The sequence below is a fragment of the Rhagoletis zephyria genome, unplaced genomic scaffold (genome assembly GCF_001687245.7).
Source record: "Rhagoletis zephyria isolate East Lansing unplaced genomic scaffold, Rhagoletis_zephyria_1.1 Rzeph_scaffold_00138, whole genome shotgun sequence".
In the NCBI taxonomy this organism is placed as follows: Eukaryota; Metazoa; Arthropoda; class Insecta; order Diptera; family Tephritidae; genus Rhagoletis; species Rhagoletis zephyria.
In genome coordinates, this window is record NW_016157222.1 from 381768 (window position 1) to 403635 (window position 21868).

The 21868-nt window shown below is 36.1% G+C and overlaps 1 protein-coding gene across 8 annotated transcripts in view; it reads left to right on the plus strand.

The window, feature by feature from the left end:
* osp (myosin phosphatase Rho interacting protein outspread) overlaps positions 1–21868 on the plus strand; it is a 320351-nt gene that overhangs the window by 247150 nt on the left and 51333 nt on the right. For all 8 annotated transcript variants that reach the window (XM_017637949.1, XM_017637978.1, XM_017637940.1 and 5 more), the window contains one exon: positions 18185–18250. In XM_017637949.1, the coding sequence (XP_017493438.1) occupies positions 18185–18250 (66 nt within the window). The remainder of the gene's footprint in view (positions 1–18184; positions 18251–21868) is intronic.

Genomic DNA, 21868 nt, shown 5'->3' on the forward strand with positions numbered 1-21868 from the left:
CGATCTCTTCCTCCTCATCTTCATCGCCTAACAAAAATGCACCAAATAAATTTAAAAAACTCATAAATGACTTATTTGACGACTCACTTCCTTCCATCATTGCGTCCTGCGCGTACTTCTCGCAAATCGCAGCCATTAATTTGCTTTTCTCGCTTCTTCTGGGCATTATAAACTTTCTAAAGCTGTTTTAATAATTTTGATTTTGTCAAATATAATTGTTAAAATATTGTACAATAGCACACGAAAAAGTATGGGATGCTCACAAGTTTCATTTTACAACTGTTCTAAAAAAATAGTACAAAAGAGCAAATATTACAAATAGCACGACTTGTGAACTCCCTAATCATTTAATGGAAATTGCATTTAAATTTATGTTCGAAAGTTTGAAATATTTAGGTATTTATTTCTCCTTTTAATTAATACTCAAAAAATTTAACACTAATTATTGGCAAATCTAAGGCTGCTAAATAAAAAAAAAGAAATGTATTAAAGTGTACTTAATCAAAAGTTTTTTATTGTATATTCATGAATTCATTTTATTTTTTGACTTCCAAAGTAGTAGTTTTGGTCCATAATTAGACTAGTATTTTTCTGTATATTTTGAACTAGTATGAGACTGGTATATTTCTGACCGAAATCTGACAATTGCCATCTCGTAGGACATCCTCATGTTAAAAATACCAGTTGATTGCATGGAAAAGAGATAGTTGGCTGACTAGTTGGGCATGCGGTTCATACTTAATGTGACCAACTATTTCATAGCTCAAAAAAGTACAGGCTAGGTTGGATTAAGTTAACGCCGCGAGTTGATTATGCATTTTCGAATCCGGCTAATTTCGATCCCTGAGAGCTCAGTGTTTGTTCAGAATTGCGAGCAAAAATGGTTCCATCTTAGTCTCGCGAAGGTTGGACAATCTAAAAGAAAGTGTGGAGATTCACTTCATCTTCCTCTTGACAGCTGACACAAAATGATCAGTCGAAAGTCTTAGTCTCACCGCATGAATACTAACTGCACAATGGCCTGTCAGAACACCCATCACTAGCCCTTGAGAGGTAACGTGTTTTAAAGTGCCCTATATAAACATTTTCTGTATCAGAGAAAAGTTTTCTTTCCGGTTTACCTTAGCCTAATAGCAGTTCGTGCTACGACAATTCTGTCTGCAATATCCTCAGGCGGTAGGTTCCTAATGCTCCGCTAATTCCTGTTTTACAAGGGTAGCCTTCTCTAGTGAGTATCACCAGACAAGGGCTCCTTGAAACAATATAGGCCTAAATCTGGTTTCCTAGGGCTAATGAATTAATTTCGGCGAGAGACCCCACCTTTTACCGATAGCTCCCCTACAGAAGTACAAGGCAACCGACACCTTTCCTACCCTTTCCTCAATATTAGGATTCTACGACAGCCGCCGTTGATTGGCCACCTAGTTACCTGGTTCAGATAACCTTGAGTCAGATCAAAAAGGGTGTACAGAAATCGTACCTTAACCCGTCGTCTACATACGCAATCTGGTGGGTAAGCCTTATTAAGTAGGTTTAAACGTGAAATTGTTAATGGTTTGAAAGAATTTATCGCCCAGCCATGTGACGATCACCCAGAAGATCGGAGAAGTACAAAATATCGTAAAGAAATACATTTGACTGTACTTCGAAGTACGAAATACAATACCGAAAAAAGAAGTACTGTACTTCCGAAAGAAGTACGGTTTGTCACATTANGTGACCAACTATTTCATAGCTCAAAAAAGTACAGGCTAGGTTGGATTAAGTTAACGCCGCGAGTTGATTATGCATTTTCGAATCCGGCTAATTTCGATCCCTGAGAGCTCAGTGTTTGTTCAGAATTGCGAGCAAAAATGGTTCCATCTTAGTCTCGCGAAGGTTGGACAATCTAAAAGAAAGTGTGGAGATTCACTTCATCTTCCTCTTGACAGCTGACACAAAATGATCAGTCGAAAGTCTTAGTCTCACCGCATGAATACTAACTGCACAATGGCCTGTCAGAACACCCATCACTAGCCCTTGAGAGGTAACGTGTTTTAAAGTGCCCTATATAAACATTTTCTGTATCAGAGAAAAGTTTTCTTTCCGGTTTACCTTAGCCTAATAGCAGTTCGTGCTACGACAATTCTGTCTGCAATATCCTCAGGCGGTAGGTTCCTAATGCTCCGCTAATTCCTGTTTTACAAGGGTAGCCTTCTCTAGTGAGTATCACCAGACAAGGGCTCCTTGAAACAATATAGGCCTAAATCTGGTTTCCTAGGGCTAATGAATTAATTTCGGCGAGAGACCCCACCTTTTACCGATAGCTCCCCTACAGAAGTACAAGGCAACCGACACCTTTCCTACCCTTTCCTCAATATTAGGATTCTACGACAGCCGCCGTTGATTGGCCACCTAGTTACCTGGTTCAGATAACCTTGAGTCAGATCAAAAAGGGTGTACAGAAATCGTACCTTAACCCGTCGTCTACATACGCAATCTGGTGGGTAAGCCTTATTAAGTAGGTTTAAACGTGAAATTGTTAATGGTTTGAAAGAATTTATCGCCCAGCCATGTGACGATCACCCAGAAGATCGGAGAAGTACAAAATATCGTAAAGAAATACATTTGACTGTACTTCGAAGTACGAAATACAATACCGAAAAAAGAAGTACTGTACTTCCGAAAGAAGTACGGTTTGTCACATTATTCATACTAGTTGTGAGGTAGTTTACAACTAGTACATTTGACTACAGGGTACTTCCAAAAATCGGCAGTGCAAAAGGCAAAGTTGTTTGTTGCTTTTTTCATTTATATAAGCTTATGTAAAAGTGCCCTGCACGAAAAACACGAACTAGTTCAGTACTACTTTTTTATCGCGAAAAAAGAACCAGTCTGATGGTAACTATAAGCTCATCAGTTCAAAAGCCACAAACTGTGGTACTAAAAGTTACCAAACTGTCTTTGTTTACTTCTTAAAAATAAATATCGCTACCATATATTAAAAAGCTACTTACTTTTCTTAAAAACTATATTTCGATGCAAGAAGTAAGAGCAATTAATTAACTAAGTTTAAAATGGTCACAGCGCTAAGCATTGCGTTTTCCATTGTCAATGAGTGTCAGCGCGGCGTAATTTTTGACGTTTTCTCATTTCTTCTCGTTTTTATTCTCGTTTCCTCTTTCACTTTTTTCCTTTCTCTTTCTTTCCGTCTTCTGCATCCAACTTCAACACGTAACGAATGACAAAAATTAAAATTCTATTTGCTCGGCGCTAGCGCCACGTTATTGTGGGATGCTCCATACAAATTGTATGAGCATGGGGATTTTTGACACTTGACGCGCCAATTTTGGGACGGCAGCAAGGAAAAAACCCAAGGCGGATTTATACAAGTCGGTGTTACTGGCGGATTTAGATTTTCGCCGCGGGACTTCTTAATGTCAAAATGATGTGTTTGTTGTAATATAAATTCGTCTTGTTTACAACAAACATATCAATTCGACATTAGGAAGTACTGCGGCGAAAATCTAAATTCGCCATTAACACCACCTTGTATAAATCCGCCTTGGAAAAAACCCTTATTCCTGATAATATGAAAGTTTTAAACGTTCCATATTTAAATTGGGCGCCACTTGTATAAACTCAAGTCGAGCCCACGTTTAGTACATTGAAGGCTTTTCTTCGCGAAAATCAAATGAAAATGCTGCCAGTAAAAGATTCAAAGTACAAATTTTTAATATAATGAAATTAGTTCATAGTTTTTCTCTTTTTACTTGTGCTTGTACATTCGCGAATGTGAAAAATATGACATTCGAAACATCCCTAATATGTACATATTTTGTCTCAGGCAATATATTTCGAGTGACTATTTCCTATTGTTATAGAGTTCTACTGATTGGATTAGCGGCTTTATCTTTATCATTGCAAAGCAAAAAAAATCTATAAGTATAAATTGGCATGCGCCAAAGATACAGATATGCATACAAATGTGTCTATAAACATGGTATCCCTACAAGACCGCTGTGTATCATAAGAGTGCTCATATTATCATTATCACTAATTACAAAAGTGCTTATAAAACTATTAATTTTTGTTCAGACCATGGGACAAAATATTGAGTACTTCCCTCTCAAAGTTATCATCAGAAAGTCCTCATTACTGATAGTCAAACTACTCATTTATGCCATACTTCAAAAACAAAAGTGTAAATGGGTTAGAATTTTTGCCTAAAGTGCTCAGCAATGTCTTGTAGGGATGTATGCACATATGTATGTATGTACGACTATGTGCTATCTTTGCAGTTTATGCCTAGTCATTGCTTTGCGTTCTATATTAATTGAGAAAAAAGAACAATAAAGCACTTTTAGCAATAATACATATCGTCGTTTAAAGAACAAAACCGCGTATGTGAGGTTGCATAAATTATTTTCTAGAGAGTTTTGCAGAGTGACGATACGCGGTTTTGTTCTTTAAACGACGATATACACATGTACATATACCAAAACATTCTACAAAAGTGTGTTTACTTAAAATTGGTCAATTTATGTAAGCTGAAGCAATATTTCATGGTGATTCTCTGCAAAAAAAGTAAGTGCGCCTGGGCAACACTGGATAAGTGAAACTTACGTTACATACATACATATCTATTTTGTCTCATAACCCATATACATACATACATACATACATATGCATTTGCTTAAGGTTCTATTTTTTGTGTTTTTTCTATCTAGATCCCTACCTCTACCTCTGTTCGTTCTAATTACATTTATGTTATTCTGTTTTCCTTTATCTTCGTTTTTATCTTTATACTCTATCGATAACAAAATCGATAGTAACATCCAATAAAATATCGAAAACAAAACCGATAAAAATATCGATAACAAAATCGATAATAAGTTCGATACCAAAGTTGATATTGGTAGCAATATCTCTTAGAAACTCGATAAAAATATCCATAACAAAATCGATAAAAATATCCATACCAAAAACGATAAAAATATAGATAACAAAATCGATAAAAATATCCATAGCAAACACGATAAATATCGATAATAAAATGGATAAATATCGATAATAAAATCGATAAATATCGATAACAAAATCGATAAATATCGATAACAAAATGGATAATTTATCGATAACAAAATCAATGAATATCGATAACAAAATCGATCAAAATATTGATAACAAAATCGATTAAAGTATCCATAACAAAATCGACAAAAATATCGATAACATCGATAAAAATATCCATAACAAAATCGATAAATATTGATAACAAAATCGATAAATATTAATAGCAAAATCGATAAATATAGATACCAAAATCGATAAATATCGATAACAAAATCAATGAAAACATCGATAAAAATATCCATAACAAAATCGATAAAAATATCGATAACAAAATCGACAAAAATATTCATAACAAAATCGATAAATATTAGTAACAAAATCGATATATATCTGTAACAAAAGCGATAAATATCAATAGCAAAATCGATAACAAAATCGATAAATATCGACAACAAAGTCGATAACAGAATCCATAAAAACATCGATAAAAATATCGATTATTTTATCAGTAAGTTCCGGGAATCCCGAAAATCTCTAAAATCTTAATAGTTCCCAGATTGAATCTCTGTGTCTCTCTCTATATCCTTTATCCTTTACCTTTCTTCATCCATCTTCATCTTCACTTTTAAAGGTATCCCCATCCTCCTCTTTGTCTCTACTTTTATGTTTATCATTTTCTTTATCTACATATTCCCCTGCACTTTTGTCCTTATATATATAAATAAAGTGTTTAAACTTACCTTCGTCGTAATTTTTGCTTTATCTTTACGGATCGTTGTTTTTGTTTTTGTTTTTACGTTTGCCTTTATCCTTTTCTTTATCTATGTACGTAGTCACCTTTAATTTCATTCTTGTATTGGCCCTTTTCTAAGTGTTATTCTTTAACCTTTTATTAGCAAATTTTAGTTAAATTAATACCATACCCAAACATTTCCGCTGCACCATTTCCGTTGCACCATTTCCGTTGCATCATTTCCGTTAACCTTTTATTAGCAAATTTTACTTAAATTAATACCATATGCAAACACACAAGGAGCAGTTGTTTCAGGCCCAACCATTTCCGTTGCATCAATTCCGTTGCAGCATTTCCGTGTGCAATTTCTGTTGAACGCCGCTAAAGAAGTTTCACTTAAAAAAAAAAAACATCGAATTAAAATTTACATATTTTTTCTTGGTTTCTGGCAAATTTTGAAATTTCGAGTTAACGCAATTATTGGGAAGGAGCGTTTTGTGTTTAAGACAATAAATGTTTTTAATAAAATATTACCGAGAAATGAAAGTAAAAAATAATAATAAAGTACAAAACAATTAAGCCTAATACATATTGATTTTAAAGAACTCTTTACCATTTCTATGAGATATTGTTTTTTCCGGTATCAAATACATTGAAAATTTTGAGCGCTTCGAGCGATCTCTTAACACATGTTGATTTAAAAATAAAAATACAGGGATAGATTTTTTCGGTGTAGAACAGTCCTAGGGGTGAGGGCATTCGAATTCCGACTTTATTTTTTTTTTACCACCCTAATATATGTACATACTAGGGCTCTCAATCCCAAAGCTTTTTAACAATACCGGGACTTCGGGATACGAAAAATTCTTATCCCGGGAACCCGGGGCTTTTCGGTATATCGGCGTTATTACAACTTTGGCATATTGCAGTAGGCTCACCGTTCTCACCAATCAAAAACTTAAACCACACAAATTCATTGTCGCCACACACATTTCACAGAGCCCGTAAGTTAATGTTAAAATATGTATTTTTATTCTTAATGTCTATATTAATTGTAAAAAACAGCGTTTTCGAAGATAGGTCGGTCTTCCACTCAGCCGTCGATATGTATGTATATATAGACATACCTATCTAATCTTTAGTACTGAGCAATCCTTAAGGTCTGATTATGCATACTTCGCATAACTTCGCACAACCATTTGTACCAGTGCAATAAAAATGTAACTTAAGAAAATGTGAAGCAATATCTAAACTCAACAGATCGGTAAGTTTTTAAAAGTTCTGCTAATTTATGGGTAATGGAATACAAACAAAATACATACAAAGTACATAAGAAATTACAGTTTGAAGTTTATGCGAAGTTATGCGAAGTATGCATAATCAGACAATTACTGCTTACTGCGTAGGGTTGGAAACGGATTAGACAAGACAGGAGCCACTTAACAGTAGCAACAGTTTTATTTATTTATATGTATATTTTCAGAGGCGTTGTTGTAGGATTCTACCCTCAAGTGGCCCAAAGGAACCAGGATAAGCCTGTCGTTTCTTCGAAATCCTCAACCAAGCCGTCGTGAGGGGTAATGACGATTAGTCGCCGCTGTTACATCACAGTCTCCATCGCTTCTGCTATTGCGTCACATGCTGTTGTCCTTGTTTTGCTGCTTTGTAGCAGAGTCTGAGTGTTGCCACTCAAACATTTTTTTCCCTACTACAATTGGTACAAAATAGCTCTCAGCCTACCAAAATGTGACATTCATTGTTATCTAAATATTGAAACATATGTAAGTAGGTACAACACTTTATTATAAGAAAATCAAATAAGATTTAAAATTGTTTAATATGGGTTAGAAGACAGTCTAATCAACTCCGGTTCAAGAATAATTTTGACATGTCCCATTTCTCTTTTCCTTTTCACATCATCCTTTACATGTACTTCCGAAAACAGAACTACTTGAAGTTTTATAAAATGAATAAATTATGTGATTTGCCTACCAAAACCCCTCGAAATCCACAACAAACCAACCAATCTACCAAAGCCTTATTTTAAGAAATGAAGCTACCAATTTTGGTCCAATTGTACCGAAACGGCAACACTGCATAGTTTCCACAAGTGACTCAGGAGTGTTGTTCTCGTCAAATACGTTGCGAGGCTTGCATATGGTACTGTAAATGTCCATAACAGTAGTCATATATGTGTGTTCGTGTTCGAATCGGTTAAGGAACCCGCGCCTAGTTAAAAATTGTGTCCTTTTTACCGTCCAGCTTTTCATCAGCGAAGTTTGCAAGCTGATTTCTCGTGGTAGGAGAGGTTTCTTTTATATTATCCGAAATAGTTTACGCCTCGTTTGCTTCGCCTGAAATCGTTTTTAAAGCGCAGCATACTCGAAGCGCTCAGAGGCGGTACGTTGCATTAATGCCATCGGAATTGCGAGATGTGCTGCACAACACCGTCGTGCAATAGACCGAACACCGCCTAAAACATTTAAATTCTTCGTACCTGCTGATGTTTCGTACTCCAGAGCGCATCTTTCAAAATAAGTACATATCTGTCTATAGGACCACGTAGGTAGGAGAATGGTTCAACGCTGCCATAATTTTTGACCAGTTAGCTGTGTTAGAGGCGTTTTTGATGTCGAGAGTTAGTATAGAATTGTACTCTTAGGGTAATTATCGTCTATTGTGCCCTCTCGTTGCGACATGAACCGTGGTCCTTCTTTTCCTGAAGCCGCACTGGTTTTCACATGTACCCTTCACGGCTGTGACCTCGCTTTTAATGTGGTTGTAAATAATTTTCTTCGAGACTTGCGGAGTCGCGCAAACAAATATGTACATAGGTCTGTAATTAGACGGCTCCGTGGGAGGTTTACCGAGTTTGGGCAATAGTACTAGTGTTAACCGCTGCCAGTGCAACGCAAACAATCCCTCATGCATACATACATATGTAGATACATACAAATCCACATACATAAGTGTGTAGGGGCGAGCATCCTCGTCTGTAATTATACATGTTTTATGTTTTCGGCACCAGCTATCAACAACTTTTGTTTGTCATTGACAATATGATGGATCTTTTTTCTTAAACATATGTAGATTCTACACAGGCACACCCTTCTCCGTTCCCTCTACAGACCGCACTCCAATTGCAACCAAACAAGAGACGTTTAACATCAACAATGTTTGATATTTATTTACCTTCAACAATGTTGCTATTATTATTGTAATTGCTACATTGGTTTATGATTGTTTGTACATATGTAGTATGTAGTTTTAACACATGTGTTGTTGTTATTAATTTCAATGTTTTGCATTTTTTGTTGTGACGTTTGCTGTTTTTTTACGAGTACGTTGGCTTTAATGTTATTTTTGTGAAAAGCAATAATTCAGTTGAAACCGCAAATTACAAACAACAATACTAGCAGAAACACACAATAGAATTACAACAACAACATATCGCAAGTTTAATTTTATAACGAAGTATTTAAAAATTTCAATTTTGTGGGAAAATGCAATCAATTTTATCAATTCATACAGTTGGTATACAAAAAGACAGCTGGGAAGCCACATAAGTTCGCCATATTTGGTTATCTATTAAACTGAACATATTATACCTATCAAGCTCATTATGTGTATCATCAAATCTCCAAAAACGCAAATTTTTGAGTTACATCTCTATATTATTAAGCGTGCGATATGTAGGCACTTATCCACAATAGAATTACAACTGCAACGCAGGCACTTACAAATACGTACATATGTACATATGTAGGCATGAATGATGTACGAGTTTCATTGCAGTTGGCCACAATTGCGGGGGCTATAAAAGAATGTATATGCATATGATGTAGATATGTACATATGTATGGATGTGCATAAATATACACACCTTATATCACTCAACCAGCATATGTAAATAGATACATAATTACATACATACATATATTTTTGCCTTTAAGACACCCATTGCCTATTTACATATTCTCAGATGTGCACACTGCTATACGAACATAAATTTGTGCATAAGTATATACAATGGGCAAATCCAATCTGGCGTTATGCTAAAATGTAAAAAAAAAAACTTAAATTTAAATTTTATAAAGTTCTTTTCTTTATTTACATAGTAATTAAATTACGCTCTTTTTTCAGTACAACTGTTGGTAGTAGCGACTTATAAATACAGTATATTTTGCTTAGCTGCACATCCTTCTTTGCACGAAAAACTTGTGCACGTAACCGAAAAAGGCACTTAAGCGAATTTTCTTTACTACTTCAATGAGGAACGTATCCGAATCCCTATGAAACCAAATATTGGCGGAGCACTTACCATGTAGAAATTACTGCAAGCGAAATTTTTATCGATTGCTATCTTATTATCTATATAACTACATAAATTGATAGCCATTTTCGTTGTTCTGCGAGATGAGCAAAATAGGGCCAGTGCAGGTAAACGTAATACTTTCATTGATAATTGATACTAGTCGCACAATTTTTAAGGCAGGTATCGCCAATGTGCAGGTATTTTGAATGCATCTATCGGAGCAGTTTCCTTATAAATTTTAAAAATAATGCCTCTGATGCGCATTTTGGGGTAGGTATCTTAAATGTGCACTTAAGCATAGAGGCAGCAAAGCAAAATATACTGTATTAGTAAACATATGCGCTGGCGTGACGTTTCAGAAAACAGCAGTCGATTTGGATTTGGGTAACAAATTTGCAAAACTCTGCGAATTGGCAAGACTATTTGTACAAAATTTTTCGTAGTAATATTTTAAATACTTGAGGATAATTTTCAAAGTTTTTAGATGTAGAAGTCTCTTCTGCTATTTGTTTAATCAGCTGAACCAACTGACATCACGTTACGTTACTAAAATTTTTATTGAAAAAGTTTTGTTTTGTTTTTCAAAGAATTTTTATTGCGAAGAAAACATGCATTTTATATTTTTATTTTGACATCAGCGCCACCTAGCGGCTCCATTTTTGTGTGTTTTACTATGTACGTTTCAACTAAACATGCCAAATTTGAAAAAATCAGAGCATAAATAGGGCTTTTCAAAATCTCGACCCTGGCACGACCTAGCTAGATTATTTTTCGCAAAAGTGTTTCTGCTTAAATGACCGGAATCTATACTAATTATATAAAGAGAAGTCCCTCTTTTTTTGTAACAGGTAATCTCGCGAACGGCTGGTCCGATTTTCATGAAATTTTGTATACAAATAGCTTTCGGTAACCACCATGTTTTAGGCTAAAAAATTTTTACTTTTTTCGGGTAGGTGGACCAGGGACCGGTCTATTCGAAAAAATCTTATTATAGTCCGATTTGCTTACAATTTAGTACGTAAGTAGCTTTTTAGCATATATTAGCATATATGCCCCATTTTTTCCGGGAAGTGGTCCAGGGACCGATCTATTCGAAAAAATCGAATTTACGGTCCGATTTGCTTAAAATTCGGTGCGCAGATAGGTTTTTAGCATGTATTAGCATACGTGATCAATTTTTTCCGAAAAGTGGACCAGGGACCGCATTTATGGTCCGATATGCTTAAAATTCGGTACGTAGGTACCTTTTTAGCATATATTAGCATATATGATCCATTTTGTCCGAGAAGTGGACCAGGGACCGATCTGTTCGAAGAAATCGTATTTATGGCCCGATTTGCTTAAAATTCGGTACATACATAGGTAGCTTTTTGCCTGGATAAGCTTATAGATTCCTGTTTTCCAATTTTCATGCAATTTCGAATATAAATAGCTTTAAGTAACGACCATATCAAGGGGCGAATTCGTCACTAGGCAAGATTTTTTTGCGCCAATCAGAAACAACGGATACTGTCAACATATAATTATAATATATAATATATCTCAACTAATGTATATTTAGAAAGCCGTTTGTTAGTTTTCGCAAGGCTCGAGAGCGGCTGAACCGATTTTTTTGAAACTGCCACCTGCCGCACGTGTCCCAAGGATGGTTTTAGGCTGAAAAAAAATCTATATGTAAAGGGGGCGTGGCACTTCCCATACAAACCGAATTTCTCATGCTACATATCTCTGAAAGTGTGCATGGTAGAGTTTTGGAAATTGGTATGGAGATATACGAAATCAATCGCATACCCTTGGAGAAAAATTTTAGCTATTGTAAAAAGGGGTGTGACATCTCCCATACAAACCGAATTTTTCATACTGCTTATCTCTGGAAATTTTTTGGTAGAGTTCTAGAGTTTTGTATGGAGATGTACGAAATAAATCGCATACTCTTGGAGAAAAATTGGAACTATTGGAAAAGGGGGCGTGGCATCTTCCATACAAACCGAATTTTTCATACTGCCTATCTTTGGAAGTGTTCATGGTAGAGTTCTGGAACTTGGTATGGAGATATACGAAATCAATCGCATACTCATGAAGAAAGAGGGCAGCTGTTGGAAAGGGGGGCGTGGAACCTCCCATATAAATCGAATTTTTATACTGCATATCTCTGAAAGTATTCATGGTACAGTACTGGAACTTCGTATGGAGATATGTATATAGTTGAAATCAAGCCCATACTCATGGAGAAAATTTGGGCTATTTGAAAAGGGGTGTGAGGCCTACAAACGTACCGACCTTTAGCTATCTTTGAATGAATTTTTTTATTCTTCTGTAGGTGTGTTTGTGAGTGAAATCCTCCTAAATGGTTGTACGGATTTTAACGAAACTTTTTGTGTATTTGAGTGGGTCTCTGGATGGTTTAGTTTCACAATTTAATCCGACAGTTGGCGCTGTAGTTGAGTTATTACTAAAAATCTTATTTATGATCCGATTTGGCTAATGTTTTAAATATGTATGCAATACTATTGCAAAAACGTGCTGCCAAGTGGTGCTGAAGTCGAGCTATTACTAAAAATAGCCAAGTGAGAAAAGGGGCCGTGAAGGTCAGATTAAATCGACCTGTTGCACCATTGAGTATATCGAACGCTCCTGCGTTGCAATTGGCCCAATGGATGTGATTTTCCAATATTATTATGCGTTCAAACTTTTAAGGTATTTCGTCTGAAATAAGTATATGTATATTGCATTTCTGTAGAACAATGATTCGCACCCATTTTGAAATTGCCACCTACTATACTGTAAAGCTTCTAGGACATTCACTATAGAACCGGGTCATTGTTGCCGCCAGGGAGTGAAGAGGAAAAAATTTATTTCGCTTTGCGAATAACCGTGCTATGAAATGCCGCACAACTGGAGAATTTCAAGAACGGATATAACACTTTCCTTAGGTTTAAAGCGGCAAATTACCACCAAACCTTCTTAGCAGACAAATGTGCCAATGAAAATCATAAACGTGAATTGTTGGTGAAAATGTTGGACCAAAAAGTTTCAATAAAACATATAAAAATTTTGGGCGGGACGAAGTTCGCCGGGTCTGCTAGTATATTATAAAAAGAAGCCAAATTGGCTCATAAATATCCAATACTACTATCCAGAAATTTGATATCGAATTTTTCGTATTAATTTAAATATTAAAAAATAATTGTTTCTTTAAAGAGAGCTCATGGGTAATGTGTATATCACTTTGCCCGATGGGGTATACCACATTATTCCCCACGTTTGAAAAACCTACTTTTTGACTATTCGTGGTTTTAATGAAATATCTTCCGAAATGCTTGTTATGAGGGAACATGATTTTAGAATATGCTGCACAATGCATCAATTAATTGAATTGCATGGTTAAATGACGGTTTGCCTTAAAAAATGTTGATTAATAGCCGAAAAACGTATATTTATATCACAATAGCCTAACTTACTCTGCATACATATATATATTTTTTTTTGTAGTAGACTTTCCGATGGAAACACCCATATATGTATATATGAATGCTGAGAGTATATTCAGCACATGCTACACAGTGTCGCGCACAAACAACTAATCAAATATACGGGCTTGTATTCAAAAGGGAAATCACTCGTAATTGTGATTTTTATGCAAATGCCAATTTAAATTCGCGCGCATGCGCACCTTAGCAACAGCAACGAAAAAAAACAACTACACAACAAAAATGAAATGTAAACAAATGCGATTCAATTGATGCATATGCCCACATATATATGTAGTACATATGTACATGCATACCATGCAAAAAATGGGACTAGGTTAAATACTAGTACAGCACCACGCTACCTTGTAACCAACACTAGTAAGCAAAATGGTCCAAATATATGGAAAAAATATGGCTACAGTAACATTGCGATGTCATGGGACCTCTACAACTACTTTGTGGACCATGGTACATTAGGAAACCGAATCATATTGTCAATGGGCCACGATGAGGCGGTGTTCAACACATTTATCAGTTTTTTTTACGTTTGAAGTGGTTCAGGCCAGCATAACAAGTTACTAGTATGCAATCTGGTCCCTTTGCACATACTTGAAAACTACGACCCAGGGGACCACCAGGTCCTCAAATTTTTGCAGGCTACCTACAATCAAACATACATATATCTGTATGTATGTAGGCAGATTTAAACGTGCAACCCACTAGCCAACCATAGCCAATAACAGCCAAACCAAACATCCAGCGCTTGCTAACCTCAAAACACTTAACAATTTTTTGTTGTTTACTGATGATAATGATAGTGTTGCTAATGAAGTTGGTGATGTTGTTCTTGTACTCATAGTTGTTGTTATTATTATTTACATGCTGATTACATTTTGTCTGTGAAGGCGTTGGTGCGCGACCAGCCTGATTTTATGATTTTTTTTCTACTTCATCTACATAAATGTTGTGTGTACATACAGCATCACAAAGTACTTAGTTTTTTTATTTGCATCAAATATTTATTTTTGTTTTTTTTTCTTGAACGCATTTCGCAGATTTATGAATTATTGTAATTGTGCTTGAAAACATTTTTATGTGGCATGATGCACACAAAATATGAAAACAAAATTTAAAAAAGTGTATTAAAAGAAAATAATCACCTATTCCGCCTGTCACAATTACAAAGAAACATATGTACATACATTCATGTATGTGGTACATACATATATACATACGTACATTTGAGCATTTGCGGGCTTGCATATGCAGCTGCGCTGATTTGTTTATAAAAGCAGACATTAACCACACAAAAAATGCGTTGATTTTTGGGGCTAGGCCATGCTAGAATTATAATAAATAATATGCGCAAGAAACGGGGTAACAATTTTGAATTCACAAATTGACAACTATAAAGTCTGCTATGAATAATAAAGACATATTATTTGTATTCAAATTGGCAAAAGTCACGCTTCTTTTGGGTCGCACAGTGCGTATGAGTGATTTATTGAAAAGAAAGAAAACAACTAAGGTAGTGTAAGTTCGGGCGAAACTGAACTTTAAATACCCGGCGCACAGTGTATCATTTCCATATTCTAGAGAAGATTAATTCCATTATTTTGTGTCGCCAAATTTGAAAACAACGTCAAGAATGTTTTTAGAAATGCCTGATAAATACGAAACAATGACAACTAAACAATTTTAATCAAAGTGTATGGCGGGACGGGGTTTGATTTGGAAAATTACCGAGCACAATAATATTTAAACTTTTATATTTGAAACTGAATCTCAATGTTTATTTTGTCGGTGTTATGTGATTTATGCAACAATTACTAAAATACCATTTTGGTCTTATTTGCTTGGGTATGTTCTTTTTAATGAATATACATTTTTGGGATTTTAGTAAACTAGGACTGAGTATTCCATGTTAAAGTAAAACGATGTTAACTTAAATTTATTTTTAGCAATTTATTAATTTCATTAGACCCGAAAACTCGTTATCCGCCACTATTCGATAAAGTTTGTATCTCAGTTTATTTGCCATTCCTCTTAGACTTTAAACAACATAATTTTAGCTGCTGGAAAGTGCAGGTTTTGATGAAATTTTCTTTTTTCTGGCCTACTGGGAATTTCATTTTCTTCGAGTAATTCATTTGCATTTTATCTCGACCGAGACAAATTCTTATATTTTCGTTTTGAATAGAGAAAGCCTGATTCATTACCTTTCCAATGGTATCCCATTTTTGTAAATAGAGTAAGAAATATTGAACTTATAACGAAATTTTGTTGACCCAACTTGACTTTTTTATCGATATTTTCCACGCCCATAATTAAAAAAAATATATATTTATTTTTAAGTCCATTTCTGTCAGTTTATAATATCTTGTTATAGGGAAATTCTAAATATCAATTTTGGGCATTTTATCCTTTGTAGTTAGTTAAATATTTCAGTTTTTGCATTTTTAAAAATTGCAGTTATGTGGCATGACAGTAACTATAAATTACCAATTTTTTGTAAAAAGCTTCGCCTATCTTATGACGTACCTTGGGCAAAATTTCATTAATATATCTTCAATAGATTTCGAATTACAGAATTAAAAGCAGCTAGATGGGTCAAATCTTACACTGTGCGGCGCGCGTAAACTTTAAATATCGTTTTTTCACCTTTCAGTAAACTGCATGATAAGCAAGAGTATTTTTGCTGATGTCAAACAGTTTCGATAATATGCTATAATATATCGAAATAATTGGACCAAATTTGGTGGAAGTCGCTAAGGCGGTTATCAGGTGGAGCCACGCCCATTTTACAAAAATCTATAATCTTATGTCTTGTTAAGAGATTTTTGTAAGTTGGCGTCTTTAGTTATTGAAACAGGTGACGGTAATTTTAGTCCGATTACAAAACTTTTCAACATATTGCTTTTTTGCGTCAAGATTGATAAATGTGCCGAGTTTGGTAGAAATTGATAAACCGGCTACCCAGACACACATACATATGTAGGCGTAAGTTGGCGGTGCCACGCCCATTTTCCAGAAATTTCCCTAAGAATCCTTTTCTGTTAATAGCTCATTGCATTTATCGATTTTGAGTAAATTAACTTAAATAGTTACTGATTTATCGCAGTTTTCGCATTTCTGCAAATTACCGTTATATGGGAGGAGGGCGTGGTTCTTGTCTGATTTAAAAAATTGTCAACGGGTTTCTTAGGCCCTAAGCAAGGTTCGCACCGAGTTTAGTGAGGGTTGGTGAAGGGACTACGGAGATTCGGCATTTCATCATAAGTGGGCGGTGCCACGCCCATTTTCCAAACGTTTCATAACTTTCTTACTTTATGCCAAAATTCTACTTCGCATACCGACTTTCAACAATTTGGATTCAGTAATTGCGAAAATATCGTAATTTTTGCATATTTCGGAAATACCATTATATGCGAGGTGGGCGTGGTTATTGTCCGATTGTGAACATTTTCAATCCCAACCTCCCGTGGATAAAGGGAAACCTACTTACGAAATTTCTTTGACATATCTGAATTTTTTCTCGAGTTATCGTCTACAGGGACAGACGGACGGACAGACATGGCTTAATCGATTTCTATTTTCATTCTGAGAATTTATGTATACATTCGCCATACATATGGGGGCATTGCAACGTGACGGGTGGGATATTTCAACTTGTTTTGCTTAAACTTTAGTTAATTTCTTTTTAGCTGTTAATTTGACAGGTGTCAAACTATTCACACTTGGAGACAGGTGCCAGTTTAAAACGAACGAACGAGAATAAAGAATGAAACGATGATTCCCGCCCCCTGAATTGTTGGGTTTGTTTCCCAATTTTAGACAAACTAAGTATAAATATTTCATTCATAGCGCCTTTCTCGAATGTAGAAAGTAGAATGTTAAGATCCATTTTGTGCTTTAATGGCATTGCTATATTATTTGAAAACTAAAAATTATAGTTTAAAAAACTAAATCCTCGCTATTATAATTTCCGTTCGTACTGTCATCAGGTATGTAACTTGAGAATAGAAATCGCTGCGTCTTTTAGGCGCATCAACATTACATAGTTACATCCCGACCTAATAAAAGGAAGGTAAAAAAATGCATATTTTAGCTTATGACGGCTGGGTCAGTATTTTACGATGGGTGGGACGTGTCACATGGAACACATAGTTCGTAAGTTAAATGAACACCAATGGTTTCATGTGAATATTTATTATATTTTTAATAAATGAGCTTATTACAATAATTGGATGATTAAGTTTATATAAGTTACGTTAAAAAATACATATTTTACGGATAATTATTTTTTAGTACATAGCTATGTAAATGGAAAAATATTATCAGATATAGTAACACTCCGGCCGCTTTTATAAAGATGAAAATATAAAAAAATATTGAAAACTAAATCGATAAACCCCGATTTCTAAAGAATTTTTTACCTGGTTTACTGTTGTCACATATTTACACAGTCTATGTAATTTATTTTTACCTGTGGTGTCGTCTTCGCTGGAATGACCCATATGCTAGGTTTTGTTGTCACACCAAATACTTCTTTTTCCATTCTTGGAGTTTTTTTTTGTTTATAATTAAAACAACGCTTTCTATTTACAGAGATGGCAGCGACGATGGTTTGTCTTATACGATGACGGCGAACTAACATATTCGGTGGATGAACATGTAAGTAGAGCTTCATAGGTAAATATATGTACTTTTAATTACAGTAGGTTGCAAAAATAAGTAGTTAACATAGGCGTAGACAATAAAATAAAGCAATTGCCAGCTATAGCTTAAATATGAACGATTTTTGTGTATATCGAAGCAGTGATTTCTAGAGAAGGCTTGTTTTGAATTTTCGGCATTTTTCTTTTTAAATACAAAAGTATATCTGACCTTGTCTTAACCTCAAGTATTAAGTTCGAAAAAAAGACGGTGAAAATAAGTTGTCAGTAAGAAAATTGCTTGTTTTCTATGCGACAAGACTTACGTTCAATGAAGCTTTCTAAGTCTATTAGATACTATTTTTCGTATATCCTGTTTTTCACTTCTCACGATCCAAAACGGATCTAATATGTTTAATTAACGAATCGATTCAAAGCGTAAAAAAGTAGTTTGTGAAAATTATTTAATTTAATGGTCTCTATATATGGTGGCGAGAACGTAAATAGGGAAGAGATATTTTAGCAAGTTTTGGCTATTTTTCTTTGTAGAATTTTTGTTTTTTTATGAAATTATGGCTTACTATCTAAAAAAAAACATATAAATCAAAATTTGTAGAACATTTGTAAAAATTCGACGAATTTCTCAGATTTTTTAGAATACTTTGTGCTATGCAGTTTTGTTGCTAATGAACTTTTAGTACAATAAAGTACAATATTGAAGTATTGGTACTTACCGTTGATTTTTGGCAATTAGAATGTTTGTAAAAATCGAATAAAAAGCCAAAAAGTTTGAAATTTTGACTACATGTTTTTTTTAGCTACACTTTCATAAAAAACAATAAACATTAAATAAACGAAGCATGCTTAAATGCCTCTTCCCTATTTATATTTTCACCACTGTATGTATGTATACAGACATATATTTTTACCTGAATATGCAACAATAAATGTAATTTTGCTACAATCTTATTGACCGCTGATGTGTATGTACATTTCTATGCAGCTAAACAAACGTCACCAAATTCGCGGAAGCCATTTACATAATCATAATTTTTGTCGTAGGTAAATAGATTTTCACAATACGTTGTGAATAAATATTCTATTATTGGCCTTCATTGCATGCAACCCTATTTGCTAGCGGACCTTTCGAATTGCGCTTGCCCGTTTGATATGCTTTGGAAGATTAGGTTAGGTTAGGAGGGCGTGTGTGGAATAATCCATACTTTCACTCGGAGACAGAATTGTCCATTGTTAGTGCCCTCTCTTAGTGAGTGTCAGGAGGAGACACGTACCTACATATATCGAAAGAGTAGCTTTAAGTCATTATTTTGGCGAACCTATTGCTATCCGTGATGAAGCTGAGGAGATCCAACACTTCCACCTCTGCTACTTCGCCCAGACTGTTGAAGAAGCGTGAACCCAAGTGCTTGAATCGCTTCGTCTGTAGACCTGGACATCGACACAAATAGTGGTCAATTGACTCATTCTCATCATGGCAGCGTCTGCAGAGAGTACTCGTTGGTATTTGCGACCGTTAGAGCATTGGTGTTATAGCACAGTGTCCTGTGAATACGCCGGTAAGGACTCATACTGCAGATCGATTGAGTCTCAGTATGTCCCTTGTCTTTTTCCTACTCAGCCGCGGCCATAATAATCTTGTGGTCTCACAGTCTTCCCGTTTGTTCCGATTCTTCTATTGGCATCTCTGAGCCGCATCTATCCATCTCATCAGCCGACTCATTCCCTTCAATATTGCTATGTCCGGTAACCCAGCATAGAGAGACGTTGAAACGGCTCAGTGACGCCAGCGTGGTGAAACATTTCCATACACTTCCCGATTTCAATATTCTAGATCCTATTGCCTTCAGTGCTGCCTGACTGTGGACCAAAATAGTCGCTTTGTCTTCTGGAACTCTAATACTAAGCAAAAGACTAGCCGCCCGCTCTATAGCGTAGATCTCCGCTTGGAAGACACTGTAGGCGTTCGGTAGGCGAAAGGACCGGTTGATCTGCAGGTCCTTCGAGTAAACACCGGCTCCGGTTCCTTGTTCCATCTTTGAACCGTCAGTGAAGATGAATATACATCCCTCTGCTACTGGTAGTCCTGCATCTCATTCTTCTCTAGTCGGAAACCTAATGGGTATCTTTTTATTGAAGTCCCAAACAGGCGTAATGGAATCAGTGCCGGCCCTTTTCATTTCATTTTCAAATTGGTTGCCTTCCACGTTTGGTCTTCTCTGAGCCTCAAAGGTCTCTTTGCGGCCGTACCATGGATGAAAATATGCAGCGGTTGCCCTTCCTGAGGTGCGCTATTCACTGCCCCGTGTAGTATGCTGCTAGAGATTTCTTGGCTCTCTCCTCTAAATTCTTTTTCCAATTCAACTTGGAGTCCAGAATAATTCCAAGGTATTTTGCCTAGAAGGAGAGTTTCAAAGTGGATTCCCCTAATTTGGGCATAGAAAAAGGGGGTACTTCTGCTTTCCTTGTAAACAATATCAGTTCTGTCTTGGAGGAGTTTATCCCCAATCCATTCTGGATGGCCCACTTAGAGATATCACCTAGTGCACTCTTCATTAGTTCACTTATCGTTGACAGGAATGTGCCAGTGAAGAGTGTCTATAAATCGTCGGCGTAAGAAACCACCCTTATTCTCTTGATTTTAAGGTTCTCAAGAATTTCGTTCACTACCAGGAGCCAGAGGAGAGGAAATAGTACACCCCCTTCAGGCGTGCCCCTGTTGATTTACCTTCTAACAGATTCTGTGCCTATGGTGGCGTTGATTATTCTGATCTCGAGCATGGAGTCAATCCATGCCACCATAGGACGCTGAATGCCATGCTTAGAGAGTGCCTTGCTTCAGGCCTCTTCAATATCCAGGAAGGCGGCAAGGGTATATTCATTAAGTTCCAGCTGTTTTTCAATAGTGCCTGCCACTTCGTGGAGCGAGCTTTCAACAGATCTACCCTTGCGGTATGCTTGTTGGGCTGTGTCCATTGTGTGGATACCAATACTTTCCCTAATATACAGGTCGATTAGTATCTCCAGTGTTTTTAGTATGAAGGATGAAAGACTTATCGGTCCGATGTCCTTTGGCTGTGAGTGGTTTATCTTCCCTCCTTTGGGGATGAATATAACGTTCACCTCCCTCCATGCCTTCGGTACATATCCGCTTTCTAAGCATCTTGCGAAGATGCTTGTCAAATGGGGCACCAGACTCCCACATGAGTATTGTAGCATAGCGGCAATCACGCCGTCCGGTCCCGCTGCTTTGAACGGATCGAAAGATTTGATGGCACAAGCTACTTTCTCATTATTCTCAATATCTGAAACCTCTTCTAAAGGAGCACGAGACCGATTTATCACATGATTACTGACTATTTGACCCGTGCTGCCTGGAAAGTGAGTGTCTATAAAACATTCAAGAGTTTCATGGATGGAGCTCGTCCAAGAGCCATCTGGTCTCAAGACACTTCCCAGAGTCACGTCCGACCTGGTTAGTACCTTGCGTAGCCTCGATACCTCAGTTGTGGTCTCCAGCGTTCCACAAAACTCTTGCCAGGGTTCTTTCTTTGCAGCCCTAATACAACCCTTGTATTTGTTAAAGCTGGTTCTATATTTGTTCCAGTCTTCCTCACGT